Below are 17,849 nucleotides of genomic sequence, written 5' to 3' on the forward strand. Positions count from 1 at the left end.
CAGAGGGGTGCCCACCCATCCATTCACTGGACACGTACCCTGGGCAGACACTGTGCCAGGCCCTGGATTCAGCTGTGAGCAGAACAGATGAAGCCCTGTTGTCATGGTGCTGGCAGAGATGTGAGGAGTGGTCCCACACTCGGTGGAATTTGGGGTCTGATCTGCTGACAGATCGGATGGAGTGTCCCAGGCTTTTGGTCTGAGCAACTGGAAGGATGAGATCACATGATCTGAGATGGGCAGGTTCTGGGGCAAGAGCAGGAGCTTGGGTTTGGACATCCAAGGTGCTGAGGAGCTGTGGGACCTGCCGGTCGGGGCCCAGGACTCCCAGGGAGCAGGCAAGGAAGAGACAGGGTGTGGGGAGCCTGTCGGCGGGTGAGTGGGGCTCAACCAGGGCGCTGGTTCTGAGGCCAGGTGAGCCTGCTGCCAGGGAAGGGGACAGAGCCCACTGGAAGGCCAGGGAGGATGGAAGCTGACCACTGGACTTGGCTCTTGACTGGTCAAAGTGCCGCTGGGTTGGCTGGTGGGCAGCGCCCCGAGTGGATGGATTGAAGAGGATCTCCGCACGTCTAGGCCTCCTCTTGACGTCCTCCAAGGGTTCTGCCCTGAAAGGAGAGGAGAGCGGGTGGCAGGTGGGGATGTGGGGCCGAGGGTTACTTTAAGCAGCAGCAGTAACGGGGTGCTGATAGGAGGAGGCTGGTCAGGCAGGAGGAGGGCACCCTGTGCCCAGACGGGTGGGCCTTGAGCAGGGGCAGGGGTGAGGTCCCCCTGTAGGAAGCCCAGGTCAGCCAGAGCCACAGCTGCCATGTGGGGGGCCCGGGGACTGTGGGGAACAGGAAGCTGTGCTGCCAACTGAGAGGCCCAGGAGCTGAGGATGGGCCTGGAGGGGAGGGGTCTGGGGGCAGCAGAGGGACAGGACTGGGAAGCAGTCAGGTGGCCTCCCAGGTGCGCTGTCATGGGCTCAGGCAGCCCAGTGCCAGGTAGGCTTTTCCTCAGCTCTGTGCAGCTTGCAGAGATGTGAGGAGTGGTCCCAGGGCTGGGGCAGAGGCAGTGGGGGGTTGAGGGTAGGCAGGAGGGCCGAGGGGTGCAAGGGAAGGGGGGAAATGAGGCCCCGGGCATGAGGGACAGGGGCAGCCATGGTGGGAAGCGCAGTCTCCCTGAGTGGTTGGGGTCAGGGCACTGGAGGAGGTGGGCAGGAGGCAGTGGTCAGCAGTGGGAGGGGCAAGTTCCAGCAGAGGTGTGGCAGGGAGAGTTTGGTCCTACCCAGGTCTTGGGAGGACCATCCAGTGAAGATCGGAGGCTGTGACCTTCAAAAGAAGAGGTCAGAGGACTGAGGGCAGGGCAGGAGGGTGGTCTGTGTGGCACTGGACCCAGAGTCACAGCGGGAGTGACGGATGTCAGGAGCCAGGTCATCCAGTACCTGGTACAGTGGTGCTGTGGAGTGTGACGGGCTGAGGGCTGACGAACACACAGGGCCCAGTGGGTGGGACACACAGTGGGCACATGGTGAGCGAGAGCTCAGGGACCTTAGTTGGTGTTGAGTAACCACAACATGGTTACCAGGGTCTGATCACAGCACTTCAAATCAGGAACGTGCCAGACATCGGTGGTCTACGTGCCCCATGTTCTAGGAGGCTCTGTGGAGCCTGTCGGTTGCCCTTTTCCTGCTGGATCCCACCTCCTCACCTTTGTCCCTGCATTGGTGAGCGGCCCAGCCAGGCCTGCAGAGACAGCAAAGGGGGACAGCTCAACAGACAGGGCTCAGGCCAAGCCCTGAAGAGAGTGGACAAGGAGACAAGGCCTGGCCCCTCTCAGGGTCAAGGGGGCCCCTGAGAGCCGGCTGTGATGTCCAGCTCTTCCCCAGCCCCTCGTGCCTGTACCAGCTGTAGGAACGGGGTGAGCTGGGGCCAGCATCCCCAGTGCTGAGGGCCCCCATGGCAGCCCCAGCATCTCAGGGTTGAGGCCTCATGCTCCGAGCTCAGAGCTGCTGGGGGTGGGGCTGTGAGGGGCACAGGGTCCTTTACTCAAGTTCCAGTCTAGGGTGGGCATCAGAGCGGATGTGGCTGCCTTTGCCACCCATCATGTGCCACAGCAGAAGCACGAGCTCAAACGCTGCCTCTCCCACTTGCCGTGCGGCTGGGGCCGGCGGCTGGCCTCTCGAGCCTCGGTTCCTCACCTGTTTCACGCATCACCCTTGGGAGACATTTGTGGAATGAATGCGTTGGTGACAGCAAAGTGGGATGCACACTTCCGTGTGTTATGAACTAACTGCTGTTCTCCTCTCCACCTGCCACTCACTCCCGGTCACAGAGGCTCTGGAAGGCGCCGCTGTCTGTGCAGAGCCAGGCCCTCCTGACTGCCCGGGCACATGCACTAAGGAGTTCACGCATCCATGATTCAGTTGGTCTTTGTTGCTTGCCTACTGTGTGCTGGGCAGGGATAAGAGAGGGTTTCCAGTGGTGTAGGTCAGAGGAGGAAATAACCCCACGAGGCGTCACAAGCCCTTCTTTGCATTTTTGTCATCATTTTGGACAGCTCCAGCTCCTTTCTTGGGAGTCTGGCTGTCCCCAGAGGCTGGCCAGGCGGATGGGTGGCTGGAATGTCTTTCTGGAAAGCAAGGCCAGTATTCACTAAGCCTCCAACAGGGCAGGGCCCTGCACACAGTAGGTACTTGGTATGGCATGTGGGCTGCCTAGGAAATTGGAAATTGCCAGAAGCCGGCTTCCTTGGCTGGTCCAGCCCCTCCTCCCTCACCCAGCATCCTTGGAATCTGGTTCTCCCTGAAGCAGTTTTACCTTGTTTGGGGCCTGGGAATTCCAACCAGGCCCTGGTGTCTCATTATTGCCTATCACAGGACAGTTGTGTGGCCTGCCATCTCTCCCTGGGACTCTGGCTGGTCTAAGATTGGAAACCTGGGGACAGTGTCCTCATCACCCCACACCATGGGAGTCTGGGTCCACTGGTTCTGGCTAGAGGTGGGGTGGCCCTAGGGCCGGGCCAGGCCAGGGGAGACCCGGGGGCCAAGGATTACGTGAGGCCCCCTTGGCAAGGGCCCGTTGGCTGTGCTCCAGGGAGAAAAGGTAATGAGGAGCAACTCCCACTTAACCGTCGGTATAAATCCCACAATCAGGAAAATTGCTTCAATTGCTAAAAAACGCTGGTGGGAAAGTCCATTTGTTTTTCATTTTTCTTGTGCACTTGCCCCCTGCGCATGAATCACTGTCGGTTTGTAGATTGAATTTATACCCCGTTATCTTTCATGTCTCTGGGCTCCGGTGTCGACTGGGCTCAGCTATGAAGCCCCCTCTGCTTTTAGCGGTGGGAGAGGAGTGGTCCCATGGTGGGAGAAGCTTCCGGAGGGCTCCACTCTCTTCTGGGGTCTCTCCTCTGCCCAGGCCTCCACGTGAGGATTTGTTTGGGGGAAAGTCTAGATCTTCTCTGGAGCCACTCCCCGCCCCATCTTTTCAGCGAAGGGTTTGGACACACCCTGCAGATGTGGGTGGCTTCTCAGGAGGGTTCCGGCAGACCTGGTGGAGTTTCTGTTCGTGGTAACTCACGCCTGCTTTGGGGATGGACCTGGATGAGACAGGAAGGCACAGGCTTTTGGAAACACTCTCCAGTAGCGCATAGGCAGGCTTCCTTTCTCTCTGTTCCCCAGACATGCAGATGGCCTGCTACTTCCCTGTGACCCAGATGGCACGGTTACCCAGCACTGCGGGGTGGGCCTGTTTCTCCCCTGTGCTCTGGGAGGGGCAGGGCCCTCCTGAGCGGGCCATCCACTACCATCTCCTTTCTCCCTGCGCATCTTCTATTTCTTTCTTTTCCTTTTTATTTTTTTCCTGGGGGGGGGGTGTTGGTACTAGGAATTGAACCTGGGAGTGTTTTACCTCCGTGCTGCATCTCAAGTCGTTTGTATTTATTTTGAGACGGGGTTTCACTAAGTTGCTCAGGGCTTTGCTAAATTGCTGAGGAGGGTCTCAGACACTTGCTACCCTCCTGCCTTAGCCTCTCGGGTTGCTGGGATTGTAGGAAGTGGCACCACACCCAACTCCATGTACATCCTCTAAGGACAGGGGTCTTTCTTCAGTGATTTCATTATTCAACAAATAAGAACTGACTTTTTTGGGTCCTGAATCCCTTTGAAATTCTGACACACACCTGGACGGCCTCCTGAGGCAGGATTCTGAGCAACTGGGGAAGGGTGGTTCATGAAGCCTGTACGGAATCTCAGGTGGAGCACTTGGGCTCTGAGAGGCCTCTTCCATACATCCCCCACCAAATTAAGGGACATCCTAGGGATTCAGAAGCCTGGGTGTCCCAAGCCTTGTTGCAGACACACCCTAACACCCTTCTGTTCCAGTCTCAGAAGAGCAGTCTTCCAGTCACCATTCTGGCTCTGGGGAGTTCACCATGCAGACATGGAGACCCCTCCCTTCCCCCCAGGATGCCGAGTCGTGGGGGGTGGTTCAAGGCTGCAGCTGGACATGCCTGTTGCAGGCCCCTGCCCCCGCCCCCCGCCAGCAGGTATCATTGCTGCTTAAGAGACCCATCATTCTGCATTAATCTGGGATTCATCATGATAGCCATGACCATAATTAATTTATTTGGTATTAATGTGGATGAAATATGTACTGTCCTTTCAGGGGAAATCAGGCTGCCTATAAGCATTAGTTAAAAGGACCATTAAAATCAAACCTTCCCCAGATCCATTAGGCGAAGTCTTTCATCCTGAAGAAGATAAAGTTCTGCCGTGTGAAGTGTCATGAATAATTAGGTTGATTGCTGTTTTAAACTCTGCCCCTGCTTCCCGAGCCCCGCCGCCTCCCTCCTCCAGCAGGGGAGGCTCACCTGCTGCAAGGCACCCCTTCCTTGCCCACCACGGCGCTGGCCCGTTTCCCTCTGGCCTCGGTGACCCTGGCGTGGCTTTGTGGATCTCTGTGGCCAGCATGGGGAAAGAGGCTTCCAGCACCCCGCTGGATGCTTCTGTGAATTGTCTACTTCTCTTCCCTTCCTAGTCCCAGCACAGGGTGGCAGTGGATGACTTTCTTTTGCCTTGATGTAGGTCCAGAAAGGGAGAGACCCAGGAGAGGCCTTCGGCAGGTTTTCCAAACATATCTGCAGACCTCTGGCCCTGGGATGTTGCAGGGTCCTAAAGCGTGCCTCGCTAGGCCTGCCTTGGACCACGGCAGGGAGGGAGGGGAGGGAGAGATGGGGAGCCTGCTCTGCTGACAAGGCGTGTTTTCTCAGAGTGCCAGTGTGAACGTGGACCTGTGCTGTTGCCTGGCCTTTTGGGGCCTCTCGCTCTGGGGAGAGGCTTCTGGGGGCTTCACATGTGGTTCCCTGTTAGACCACATCATAAAGACTAGGAAGCCTGGAGGGGAAGGTACAGCCACCCAGGAACGGCCCTAGAAACCCCACCCCCTGCCCGCATGATGGATGGTGTCAGTCAGGCAACGTGGAGCCCAGGGATGTCGGCCTCAGGAGAGGCATTAGTGACTAGCTCTGGTCCAACCCCTTCACTGGTGGTGCAAGAGCCCAGCCTGAAGCGATGAAGCTAGTTGGAGGCCCAGAGGACGAGGTCTGGGTGTCCCTGGGGGCCCAGGGACACTGGAGAGGTGGGCTAGGAGAGGGCTGGGAGAGGGCATACCCCACAGGCATGCCTCTTCCCCCTGATCCTTTTCTGCTGCCCTGACAGGCGCTTCGGCACGAAATGCACGGCCTGCCAGCAGGGCATCCCCCCGACCCAGGTGGTCCGCAAGGCCCAGGACTTTGTCTACCACCTGCACTGCTTCGCCTGTATCATCTGCAGCCGGCAGCTGGCCACGGGGGACGAGTTCTACCTCATGGAGGATGGGCGGCTGGTGTGCAAGGAGGACTACGAGACGGCCAAGCAGAACGGTAAGTGTCCCTGCCCTGTGCACTGTCCCCCGCCAGGCCTCCGCCAGGCCGTTCCCTCGGCCTGTGGTGTCCTCCTCCCTGAGCCCTGCCTGCCCGGCCTCTGGGCCCCTTCAATACTGGGCCTCCTCCTCCAGAGCCCCAGGAGCTAATTCTGGTCCCCTTAACCTGCTGCACTCGCTGGCTTTGTGGAAGCATGAATCAGGCTGTGGCTGTGGAGATATGCTGTTGCCCTACTCCACGGCGGGCTCCAGCAGCCAGGGACCTCTGTCATCCTCTTGGTGGCCTCTTTGCCTGGGCAGTCTTGGAGCTTGGTCTGCGGTGGATACTGGGGTTCTCCTGAATGTTGGCTTTGGGGTGCACTCACCTCTGCACTCCTGTGCCTCAAAGGCTGCAGACAGCGGGACCAGCACCGGCCTGTCCCCTCTGAGGGCTGGCTTGCGTTGCAGGTGTTTCCTGTCTTGGGAAGGGACTGAGGGCTGCTGCCCCTGCTGTTTCTGAAGGCCTGATATTGGTCAAGTGCCTGGGCATTGGGCTGAATGACGCAACTGGGACTCAACAACATAACTGACCCCTGCCCTTGCCTCAGGGCCATTGCCCCGTCGGTGGGGCGGAGGCTGAGATCAGCAGGGAACCCTGCCTTACCTCTGTCCAGGCTGCTCTTGCCCTCCCTGGCCTGTTCTTGGGCAGCCTAAGGGCTCTCCAGCTGCCGGACAGGGCTCAGACTGGCTCCCCTCAGGAAGGCCACCCCGACTCCATCCTTCTTGCAGCCCCACCCCTGGCTTCTCATTCCAAGCTGCACCCACGGGGTGGTGGTGTCTTACTCCAGATCTGAATTTGGGATTTGGTCACACCCAACCTAGGAATCTCAGATGCACAAACTCATGGAACATCAAGGCCTTTTGCCTTTACCTAGAATTTTTATCAATATAGGGTTCCACAGTGGAAAGCAGTCCTATTGATAGGTCTGCGCTTGATGGAAATAAATAAATAAAGCAAAAACTGTTTCATGTATCTCCTTCCAGATCTTTCCTGGGCTCATATGTTATCTGGATCTGATCGATACATGGAGAAATTAGGCTTTTGCTTAATAAATGCAGGATGAAATAGGTTTTGTGGCAGCGAGGACACAGAGGAACTCACAGGGGCCCTTGGGTGAACTAGCTGGGACAAACTTGGCTTTGGTGGGAGGAAGGGAGGGGCAGGGTTGCCCAAGGCAGAGGTTTCCTGTCTCTCTGGGGATCCTCTCTGCCATGACCCTCACACCTCTGGCTTTGCCAGGTGGACAGAGGACTTTGATCTGCCTCCTCTACAGACCCAGAGCCTCTGAAGACTGGTCTCTGCTCTGGTTCCTTAAACTCCACGCTGTTGCTTTGGGGTTCAGTAGGATGTCACGAGAGAGTGGGCGGCCGGTCAGGAATAGGCCACCGATTCAGATGGGCTCGAAGACACCGAGACACCCTTGGAACCCTGATGCCCATCACCACAGATCATAAAAGCACCACCACCCTCGGTTCTCACGTCAGGGACTTGCTTCGTTAGACCCTGAGTCCTCCGGGCCGGCATCTCATGGTGCTGAGGTGGTTCGAGAGAAGAGGGAGACAAACACAGACTGGTCGTAATCTAGCTGGGGAGGCAAGAAAGACGTGTGGGGCTCGTGATTTTATGGGAGAATGTTTGCTCTGTGGGGCACTCCTCTGCAGGACAATGGCTTTGGCATCAGAGGCGGGGTGGGCGTCCCCAAGAACTGGGAGCTCCTCTGGGACGGTGTGTAGCTGGCTGAGTCTTGGCTTCTCAGCTACACGTGGGGCTAGACAGAAGCTGCCTCTGTGGGCTGTCTCCCCAGGTTTAAGCAGGAAGAGGCTGTGAACTGGAGCGTTAAATAAGAGTGAGACATGCAGACAGGTAGGTGTGGCATGTTTTAGGCAGCTGAAGGCACCTCTGCCCTGTTCCCCGGGTGTCCTCTGGCTGTCAGGGAGGCGAAGCCGCTCCATCCTGGGATAGCCAGGTGGTCCTTGGTGCAGCAGAGGACATTTGTCTGCCTTTGAATGTGTTGTGATTTCTCCTTATCTTCCTAAGTCTTCTTTTAGGCTTATAATTTCCTACCTTGAGCTAAACAAAGGATCTAATATATCAGCTATTTGCACCTTAGTATGAATGATTTTGTTCATTTGTTCCATCTCCTTGGATATCTGCATTTTCAAAATAATGAGGGTGCATTTTATATCAGGGATAAGTTCTAGGAGACCCTGCATAATTCAACGCTAACATACATCGAGACTAATTTTCCCCTAGGAATTAATGCAACCTGGGGGGGAGGGGCCCCTGCCAGCACACAGATCCACAGCCTGTGAAGGAGATCTCCGCCTTAATGTTACTTTTTATTTTCTCAGCATTACCTTTAGTACCGTGCCCCAGGCTCTCTCCTAAATTAACAGCCGGGGGTATCGTGGTGTCCCTTGGCCTTCCTCATAGCATTTTATCACATTTAACTTCCGCACCAAAGTTATTGATTTTCGGGTACATTTTTCAGCACGAGCACTGCTGCCACTACTTAATGAATACTTGGATGACATTGTTATAGGATATAAAAAAGATTTTAAATTATAATAACAGTGAATGTTAAAATAACAGCATAATAGTCCCCGTAATCACAAGAAGAAAGCCCTGAACACACAGCAATGGTGCGCCACCAAAGGCCACCAACGCGGGTGACACGTAAACCCCAGGGGTGCTGCTGTCTGCAGTGGTGAAATGATTTCTAATTCACTAGGAAAGACTGTTTTGAAATTAAGTGATTCCCCCCGACTTAAACTCTTTTTTCTTTCTTTGAGACGGGCTCTCACTGTGTTGCCCAGGCTGATCTTGAACTCCTGGGCCCATGCTATCCTCCCACTCAGCCCTCAGTAGCTGGGACTATATCTAGTCCTATATAGAGGCATATGCCACCATCCCGGCTCACATAGTTCTCATAGTTTTATTATTTAAAAGTCTATCCATGAAGACTCTATACCTATTTTAATAGTACACTATTTTGGGGCTGGGGATGTGGCTCAAGCGGTAGCGCGCTCGCCTGGCATGCGTGCGGCCCGGGTTCGACCCTCAGCACCACGTACAAAGATGTTGTGTCTGCCGAAAATTAAAAAATAAATATTAAAAGTTCTCTCTCTCTTTAAAAAAAAAATAGTACACTATTTTGTATATGCATAATTCAAGTTTGCATCAAACAACGTCATGCTGAACTCTAGAATTTCACAAACTGTGGAGGTTGTCTGTGTTGGCCTTACTCTCTAAACATGGGGGCTCTGTCCTGCACCCCTGCCTTGGGTCCTGGACTCCAGGGAGGGAGACGGGTGAGAGTGGTTCTGGATGGTTCTGGGATGACAGTGGCTTATGTTGGGAAACAGCCCAAGGAGGAGAGAGGACGATGGGCCTCTACCCTGTGCTGTGTGTGTGCATGTATTGTGGCCCCAGCTGCACCACTGCTTACCCCCTAGAACGCATGCTCCCCAAGGGCAGGTGTTGCTCCCCAGGCTTCCGACGGTGAGGCTGCTTGCCAGGTCAGTTGCCCAGGGCCAAGAAGGCCGCACCTAGGTCTTCTACTTGGAGAACCTTTTAGAATTGTGGGGACTGACTGCCTACAAAGCTTGTAGTGAACCAGGCACACAGAAGGTGCTTAATAAGTGTTGCCTATTATTGTTGTTCCTAAGAGGTTTTTCTTGAATGTTCTTAAAGGAGAAGAGGCAGGGAAGAGGACAGGAATGTAGCAGAGGCTCTGAAGTATAATGTGAGGGGCACAGACCACCAGGAGCCTGCAGTGGCCTTTATTCTTAGTGTCCTCCAGGGCCACTGTGCAGAGGGGGAGAGCTGTGCCCACGTCCCAGGTGAGGCGGCAAGCTGTTTGCACGACTGTGTGGTACTGAGCACACCCGCTGCCTCTCTGTGCCTGACTGGGAATGGAACAAACCAGCCTTTAGCTAACAGAGACTCGAGGTTCTTCCATTCAAAACCCATCAAACACTCTGTGTTGACCAGTGCGTTACCTGGAACACTCCGGAACTCAGTGCTTTTCAAAAAATATTGACTAAGATCCACTGTGAGAAGCTCACTTCACATTTCAACTCAGGGCGCACATTCAAACAGGGAAAGTGAACCAGTTTCATGAAACACTGCTCTGTCTGTTCATCCTGTTTCCTCTTTTAGTTTTGATTGACCAGATGGACTTTATAAGCCACCAGTGGGTTCTGACCCGTAGATCATACACACTGCTTGGACGGCGAGTGAGGGGCAGGCTGTCCCCAGTTGGGAGCCCAGGGAGGCCACGGCAGAGGCCATGAGGTGGGACCAGGGGAGATGGAGGCTCTGGAGGGGAGCCAGAGGCCAGGGACATGGGGGCAGTGCACCTCACTTTCAGTGCTGTGGAGGCTGCAGGGGTGGGGACCACGCCGTGGTGATGCTCGCCCTCTTCCCCAGCCCTCCACAGAGCAAGTGTTCTCCTACCTGGGGGGAAGGAAGGAGGAGGCCCAGCTGCTTCCGACCTGCTGATCCAGTAAGGGGTGGTTTCCATTGCAGATGACTCGGAGGCTGGAGCTAAGCGGCCGCGGACCACCATCACAGCCAAGCAGCTGGAGACGCTAAAGAATGCCTACAAGAACTCCCCGAAACCCGCGCGCCACGTGAGGGAGCAGCTGTCCTCGGAGACAGGCCTGGACATGAGGGTGGTTCAGGTTAGAGGCCAGCCCTCCTTTGCCCTCTGGGGATCTGGGCCTCTGGCAGGGAGGGACAGAGTGTGGTGTCCAGAGCCAGGAACTGGTGTGACATCACCCATCCCCATGGGCAGTTGGGCTCAGGGCAGTGACCCCGAGTCCCTGGGGGTGTCAGCCAGAATCTCAGGCGGAGTTCAGAGGCCCAGGCTGGAGAGAGCAGGGGCGGGAGAATAGGTTTTAATCTGTCTCCAGCCACCTGCGTTTGGGTCCTGGAGGCCTTGGGCTGATAGCGCACTCCCCCTGTGTCCCTTGTGCTTTGTGGCAGGTTTGGTTTCAGAACAGGAGGGCCAAGGAGAAACGCTTGAAGAAGGACGCAGGGCGGCATCGCTGGGGACAGTTCTATAAGAGCGTCAAGAGGAGCCGGGGAGGCAGCAAGCAGGAGAAGGAGAGCTCGGCAGAGGACTGTGGGGTTAGTGACAGTGAGCTGAGCTTCCGAGGTGAGCAGGGCTGGGGGGGCGAGGCCGAGGTCCCACGGGAGATGGGGAACAGTAGGCCCTGGCTCACAGGCGGCTCTTCCTTCAGGCCTTGGCCACTCCCTCCCAAGGCCTCAGTAAAGGGTGGGGAAGGTGCTAGGGCCCTTCAGGGCGGGACAGGGAATAGAAAAGGAGAGGAACAGGTCCGTGGGGTGCAGCCAGGCCCTACTCATGGCCCTGAGGTCCCCCTCATTTCCTGCTGACTGGGGTGCCCTCACCAGACCACCCAGCTGTGAACAGAGGGCTGCATCTCAGCGCTTGCCCCAGCCCTGTTCCTGCACCTCTCCCTTTTGTGGGGACACTGGCCACCTTCTATGGTCCCCTAAAGGAACCCCGTCCTCCTATCCTGGTGACAGGAAGCACGCTCAACAGGCCTCTTCCTGGAGATCACTGCTGTGAGTGCATGTGAGCGGGGCACTTGCTTCCTCCCGACCCGGCACACGAGCTTCGCAGCATGCGCTCTGTTCAGATTGGGGCATCAGCAAAATTGCAAATTACTGCACACGTGGATCCCCAGGTTGTTCACAAATAACCCTACCTGCTCTCAGTTACCGAGTCCGCAAATGGGGAAGGACTTCTGTTGGGGATGGCAAGGACACTGATCAGAAGCCTGGCTGGCAGGGTGCCTCTATTAGAGTCACTCATTTTTCATGAGGGGCTGTCTTCCCATCTATAAATGGGGAGTGCCCCCGCATGTCATCTCAGTCACTGGGCTCAGTGAACACACCAGCTGTCGACGTGCCTGGGGGAAAGCTAAGCACTTGTACTCAGGGAGGGTGTGACTGTCCCTACGGGAGCCAGTGGCTCCCATAGCCAAAGGGCCAAATCATGGCCATTTTAGAGTGGAGCTGAGCCTTCTGCGTCCTGCTCCCTTTGAAGGACATCAGCCTTCCCTCGCCCCTGGCTTTTACATTTTCACGGGTGGCATGGGAGGTCTCTGAGGGGTGGGTTTTGAATAGCCTCTTACAGGAACTGATGTGTAGCCCAGGTGGAAAAGCGGAAGAAGTTTGTGGGACAGAGGGTGGAATAGTGGCCTAGAGGCGCACAGTGTCTGAGAGGACTGAGGCTGAGCCGGGAGGTCTGCTGAGACCTACAGGTCAGAAGGCCCAGGACCCCGTTCTCACCTGTCCACTTGGCAGGATTGGGAAAGTCACCTAATCTCATCTGAGCTGTTGAGATCCACGCCTGAAATCCAGTATTGTTAAAGCATTCCTGTTGGGTGCAGATGGGTCCCAGACTGACATAGCATTAGTCTCTCTGGGCATTTATAAAATCCTTTATTTCTTAAGGCTAAAATTTCTGGCCTCTGTTGGAGAGATGAATTCTTTCATGTGGTAAAGATTGCACTAGATCCCCTTAATAAAATGGTTCAAGAGACGAGAGGGTCCAGTGGCCTTAAATAATTTTTGCCCCCAGTGAAGAGCTGATTGAATAGAGAGAAGCCAAGTCCTTTGATACTGAACCTCCTTTCTGGGTAGACCAGAAGGATTTTGTACACATGTCTAAGCAAGGTCCCCAGCTTAGTTCTATCCTACGGGCCTGCTTGTTTCCCAGCCAATGAAACTAAGCACTTTTCTCATTGAAAGCTTTTAGAGTAAATCTTGGCAGCACATATTTGTCACTTGTGATAACACCACCCACCAACCCTGGGGTGTTCATACTCCTGAGTGTTGCCTGAATATTTTAGTACACCAGATACACGGGGCCAACAAGCTCATCAAATATATGTCCAGCCTTCTGGGACCTAGAATTGGTCTCTGCAGGTGTTTCTTATTTTTGCCCCTTGACCTGGGTTGGTCCCTGGAGGTCAGGTGGATTGGCTGCTGTCTGACCCTTGCTTGGCAGAGAGACAGCTGCTGCCTTTGGGTATCTTCCCCAGTCAAGGGTTCCTAGGTTGTGAAGAGCAGAGACCACTGAAGTCCTGGCAGCTGACAATAAATCTCCATTCTTTTGTCCACAGAAGATCAAATTCTCTCAGAACTTGGCCACACCAATAGGATTTATGGCAACGTGGGGGACGTTACAGGTGGACAGTTAATGAATGGGAACTTCTCCATGGACGGGACAGGACAATCCTATCAGGACTTGAGGGATGGGAGTCCCTATGGAATCCCCCAGTCTCCATCCTCCATCTCGTCCCTGCCATCCCACGCTCCTTTGCTCAATGGGCTGGATTACACGGTGGACAGTAATTTGGGCATCATTGCGCATGCAGGGCAGGGCGTGAGCCAGACGCTGAGAGCCATGGCTGGGGGACCCACCTCTGACATCTCCACAGGAAGCAGTGTAGGCTACCCCGACTTTCCAACTAGCCCAGCCTCTTGGCTTGATGAAATGGATCATCCTGCTTTTTAAACTTCTCTCCTCCCCACCCTACCTGTCCTCCTGGTTTGAGAGAATATCTTCAAGGATCAAAGGAGACTTGCCTCTTAAGGATCAAAAGTGCGCCAATGTGAATTTCCATTATTTTCAATGGAAGTGCTCTGCTGGGTCCTAGCAGGCTGAGCGGCCTCCCTAGGGCATGGCTTTCTTGGAGGAGGCAGGAGAGCAGCCTCAGCTGAGACGGCACAGGGGGACAGCCTGGAGCTCTAGGTGCTGGCTTGCTGGCGCTCTCCCTGCCTGCCCTGCTTGGTGGCTTTGGCTGCTCAGTGCTTTGGTAGCACAAGGCGACTGTGACAGGCCACCTGGGCCTCTGGGAACTGTGCTCCAACCGGTGTGTCTCACACAATGCCTCCCCGACCCCGGCTCTCACCAGAGCCGAGATTCCTGAGGTAGAGCATCAAGGCCCTTGAGTATAATGAGATGGTTTCTGGACCTCGCTGATCGAACCCTGATTTTCAAAATAAAATAGCCAGTTACTAAAGGTCAGTGAAAACGTTGATGGCCACAATTTGATATTAAAAACACACCCCTCTCCTTTCCTTTTTGTTGCTGTGAAATTTTGACTTCTTTCCTTTGTGAAAGTACAAACCAGAGAGTAATCACTGGTTTTAGTTTTTAAGAAATCCCATCTAGACCACTGAATCCCTCACGGCAAGAAGTGGTTTTCATTGCAGGTGACTCTGAGGCTGGAGCTGAGTGGCCTGGACCTTCACAAGCTGCCCGATGAGTCCCCTTGGCACAGTGTGCCTTTTTTGATTTGCTCGTATCAGTTACTACCCAAGACAGGCTGCGGGCTACACAGTGATCAAAGCTAAACCATGGAGAGAGCAGAGTGACAATCAGTGACAGCACCTGGAGATGCATTTGGGTTCCAACTGTGCAGTCTGCTAAGCCACATGGGCAGATGCCGGTCTCCTTGTGGGGTGAAATGAAATCTGAAGTCTGCCTTGGGGGCGTTGGTTTAGGTGAGCTTGCAAGTCTGCCCTCCTCCCCCTAAAACACGAAAGCCTTCTCTGCTGTGCTTGCTGACTCCACTGAAGACAGCAATGCTTTTTTGGCTTACCTTGGTTGGGAGGAATACTCTAGGGTCTAAAAGGTTTCAAGTGGTCCTTGGGCTGCATCTCTCTGGGTTGCCTGCTGGACTGGTGCCATGCCCTGGGCTCCTGTCCTGTGCTCAGAAAGGCAGAGCTCCCCAGCTAGTGGCAGTGCAGGGACTTCCTGCTTGCAGGTTTGCAGAACATGTCACTAAGACTGCAGCAAGGTCAAAGCTGCAACTGCCATCCTGTGCACCCCACTTCTGGCCATCAGGATGCTCTCCATGTGTAAGCTGGGAATTTAGCCAGCTGCAATGTATCTCCACTCCCTTGGGAAACTGTGGTTTGCTTCTTCTGGCCTCCCATTCTCTTAAATGAGATTGGCAGGGTAGGAAGAATGAGAAGGCCTTGCCTTTCTTTCACATGAAGTGATGGGGCCAAAGACCTGAAGTCCCTTCCTTCTGTGACTGGTTGATCACCCTGTGAAGACTGCAGAGATTTAGGCATGCTGCAGGCAGACCAAGGGAAGTGTCTTTTTAAAGCTCTGTTCCAGGGCTAAAGTAAGTTCCATTAAGTATCTTTAAGAGACACAGTCAATGAATTCCTGGAGCAGCCTTCAGGCCACCTATCCTCTGATCAGTTTTGTAGCATACCCTTTTTTTTTTTTGGTGGATTGCAAATGCCCTTATTTTTGCCTGGGGAGTCTGCAAATATGGACTCTTTTCTTGAGGCTCCATGTTTGTGGATAGTGGTATGTTAAGCCCATCCAATTCTATGCTACTGGAAGTCCCCAACAAGGCGGGGTGGGAATGAACACAAATGCAAGATAACAAGCATGTGAAGGGAGGGAGATCACAACCGTCTGTTTGGAGGCCAACTTCCCGAATACATGCTTCTCAGCAGGCCTCTCGAAATACACAGGGGAGAGGCTGTGTGGCAAGCCAAGTGGAAAGCTGCCCGGCCAGGTCCCTACTGGGCTTAATATCTCATGGGTTCAGAGGTGAGTTTAGTGTGGGACAGCAGGATCTTTAAAGGAGGTCCTGCCCTCTGTATAGCACTATAAAAGATCAATTTAGGTTGAGCTGTTTTATTTTTATAAAGGAGTTAATCATACTCCCAGTTCAATGGTAGAAGTATAGGAGGCTGTCCTCCCACCGAGAGGTCTCTTGAGGGAATCTGGGTAGTGCAGAGATGTTGGTGGTAGCTCAGAGGTGCTGGAAAAGAGGTCCTGAGAGAGCACTGACCACAAGTCCAAGAGAGCTGTACTTAAGGTGCATTCCCAGAGCCATTTCCCTGGAGAGCAGCAAACATGGGTGCCCATTTAGAAGCACAGTCACAACCGGTCTCAGACTTTAAGTGGCTCTCCATGCAAATTGTGCTGCATGACGATGGGCCAGTGTCACTGGTGAGCATTGTGTTCTGAGACTTAGCTGCCCCCAGAGGCACTCCTCTATTAGACTCCTCACCTGTCTACTACTGGAGTACCTGGTGCCACCTGGCAACTGCTCTCCCCTTCCTACATGACACAGATGAACTTAAGAAATGACACAAGACCTTCTAGAGGCATTTGCAATATTTGGGCCTGTCTTTGAGAGCAGTTAACAAAGATGATCTGCTGTGCCCCCCAACAGACTTTAGAGCAGGAAGCTTCTGAACACCGGAGTAAATTGATAACTGACCGCCCCCAAGTTCCCAGTGGTAATTGGATAAGCAAAATGTGAACTAAGTGGATCCGGAGAAATCTGTATTTGCTGAAAAGTGATTAAATCAGGGAGGCAGTACCAAATCTAAGGGCTCACCGTGGGTAAATCCTGTTGTTGGGAAGTGGGGTTCTTGGCTCTTCAAGGACTTGCTGTGTAACCCCAAGCAACTCTTTCTGGTCTATATGCTTGCTCTTTCTTGCTTCCCCTGATAGTTATGAGCATAATGTAAGATGAACATCAACTATCATACTGATAATATTGTTCCTTCAAATTAATATAGTGAAAAACAGGGAAAAAGATCAAAATTAAGACCTAAGAGAAGCATTTGGCAGTGTCCTTGAAGGCTTTTTGTGCCACTGTAAAACATAAAATCTAATAAGATAATTGGGGGCCATTAGATCTTCATCATTAAGTTCACTTTGCAAGAAATATAAGGAATCTGTAGAAAAAAAAATCCCCATCTGGAGCTCAAAGCTGCTCATCTGAACCCACTGCCTCCTTGTAGGAGGTGGCTCGAGGCTTCTGATGAGCCAAGGCTGTGTGCTGTGTGACAGTCCATTACCTGCCCCCTGACCACCACACAGCCTTCCCAGCACGCCCCACTGACACCCAGGTTACAGCCATGGAACGATGGCCACACCTCTTCAGCCAGCAGGGCCCAGATAGCCTGAGGAGGCTCATTTTTAAACATTGCACTTTAAAAATTGGAAACCATGAGATGAAGAGAAATTCAATTAAGCGGAAATGAGTTTTGTTTTATTGCCTGCTGCTGAAGGGCTCTGGGCATGCTGAAAGCTAAATAAAAGCACATCACTGGCTCTCTCTTTTCTTGGATTGGTCAGTTGGCCCTTTTGGCAGTAGTTGCTCCAACTGCTCTAACACGGTGACTGGAGCCAAAAAGAGAGAGCTCAGCCAAGTCATCCCATCCACACTCTGCTTGGTAGGACCACACTAAAAGCACAGTTTCATGCTGCTAGCTCTGGTGAGGAGACAGCTGCAGGTTTGGAGGTGCACCAAGCATTCCTTTGCTTAGGGAGGCAGAGCACAGGTGGACGGAGCAAGGACACTCCCACTTTCACCTGTTGCTCACCTAGAGACAAGGATCACATTGTACTTTCCCACTTGAGGACTGTGTTCAGCCTAAGGAGCAGGTTCAGGGCCACAGAACCCCAGAAGCCGCTCCGAGTGCACATTCAGCCCTCAAAGCCCCAGGTCCCTGAGCTCTGGATTGTTGCCCTCATCCTTCGCAGTGTAAATTTTGTACAGTTAAAAAGAAATGAAGTCTCGTTTCCCGGAAAAAATAAAAAAGAAAAAGAAAAAAAAAAAAAGGACCCACCCATCCTTATTTATTGCCATGTGACTTTGGAGAGCAGAAGCTGGTGCGTTTGTCTGTATATTGCCTCCTGTGTGTTGGCATGAGATGTGTACGGTAAAACTGTGTAAAATAAACATGGAAATTCTTTAGAAGCTGATGTGTCTTGATTTTGATTTGGTTTTCTGGCCGTTTCCCCTCTTGACATAAATGGAATGGAAAGCTGAGGCACAGGAGGAACTTTCATCACCAGAAGGAAACCAGAGAGACAACTCTGAACTCTG

At 53.6% G+C, this 17,849-nt stretch overlaps 1 protein-coding gene across 12 annotated transcripts in view; it reads left to right on the forward strand.

The window, feature by feature from the left end:
• Positions 1 to 17,849, forward strand: part of Lhx4 (LIM homeobox 4) — an 82,835-nt gene that overhangs the window by 24,262 nt on the left and 40,724 nt on the right. For 6 of the 12 annotated variants that reach the window (XR_013426407.1, XR_013426406.1, XR_013426409.1 and 3 more), the window contains exons 3-5: positions 5,696 to 5,898; positions 10,468 to 10,622; positions 10,927 to 11,098. Coding sequence is in view for 7 of the 12 variants with exons in the window: in XM_078022416.1 (XP_077878542.1) it covers positions 5,696 to 5,898; positions 10,468 to 10,622; positions 10,927 to 11,098 (530 nt within the window). In the remaining 5 variants the exon portion in view is untranslated. Of the gene's footprint in view, positions 1 to 5,695; positions 5,899 to 10,467; positions 10,623 to 10,926; positions 11,099 to 13,094; positions 17,721 to 17,849 lie in introns of those variants that run through there. The other 6 variants (XM_005319740.4, XM_078022415.1, XM_021722600.3 and 3 more) reach the window with 2 other exon arrangements.

The sequence above is a fragment of the Ictidomys tridecemlineatus genome, chromosome 10 (assembly GCF_052094955.1).
Source record: "Ictidomys tridecemlineatus isolate mIctTri1 chromosome 10, mIctTri1.hap1, whole genome shotgun sequence".
Taxonomy (NCBI): Eukaryota; Metazoa; Chordata; class Mammalia; order Rodentia; family Sciuridae; genus Ictidomys; species Ictidomys tridecemlineatus.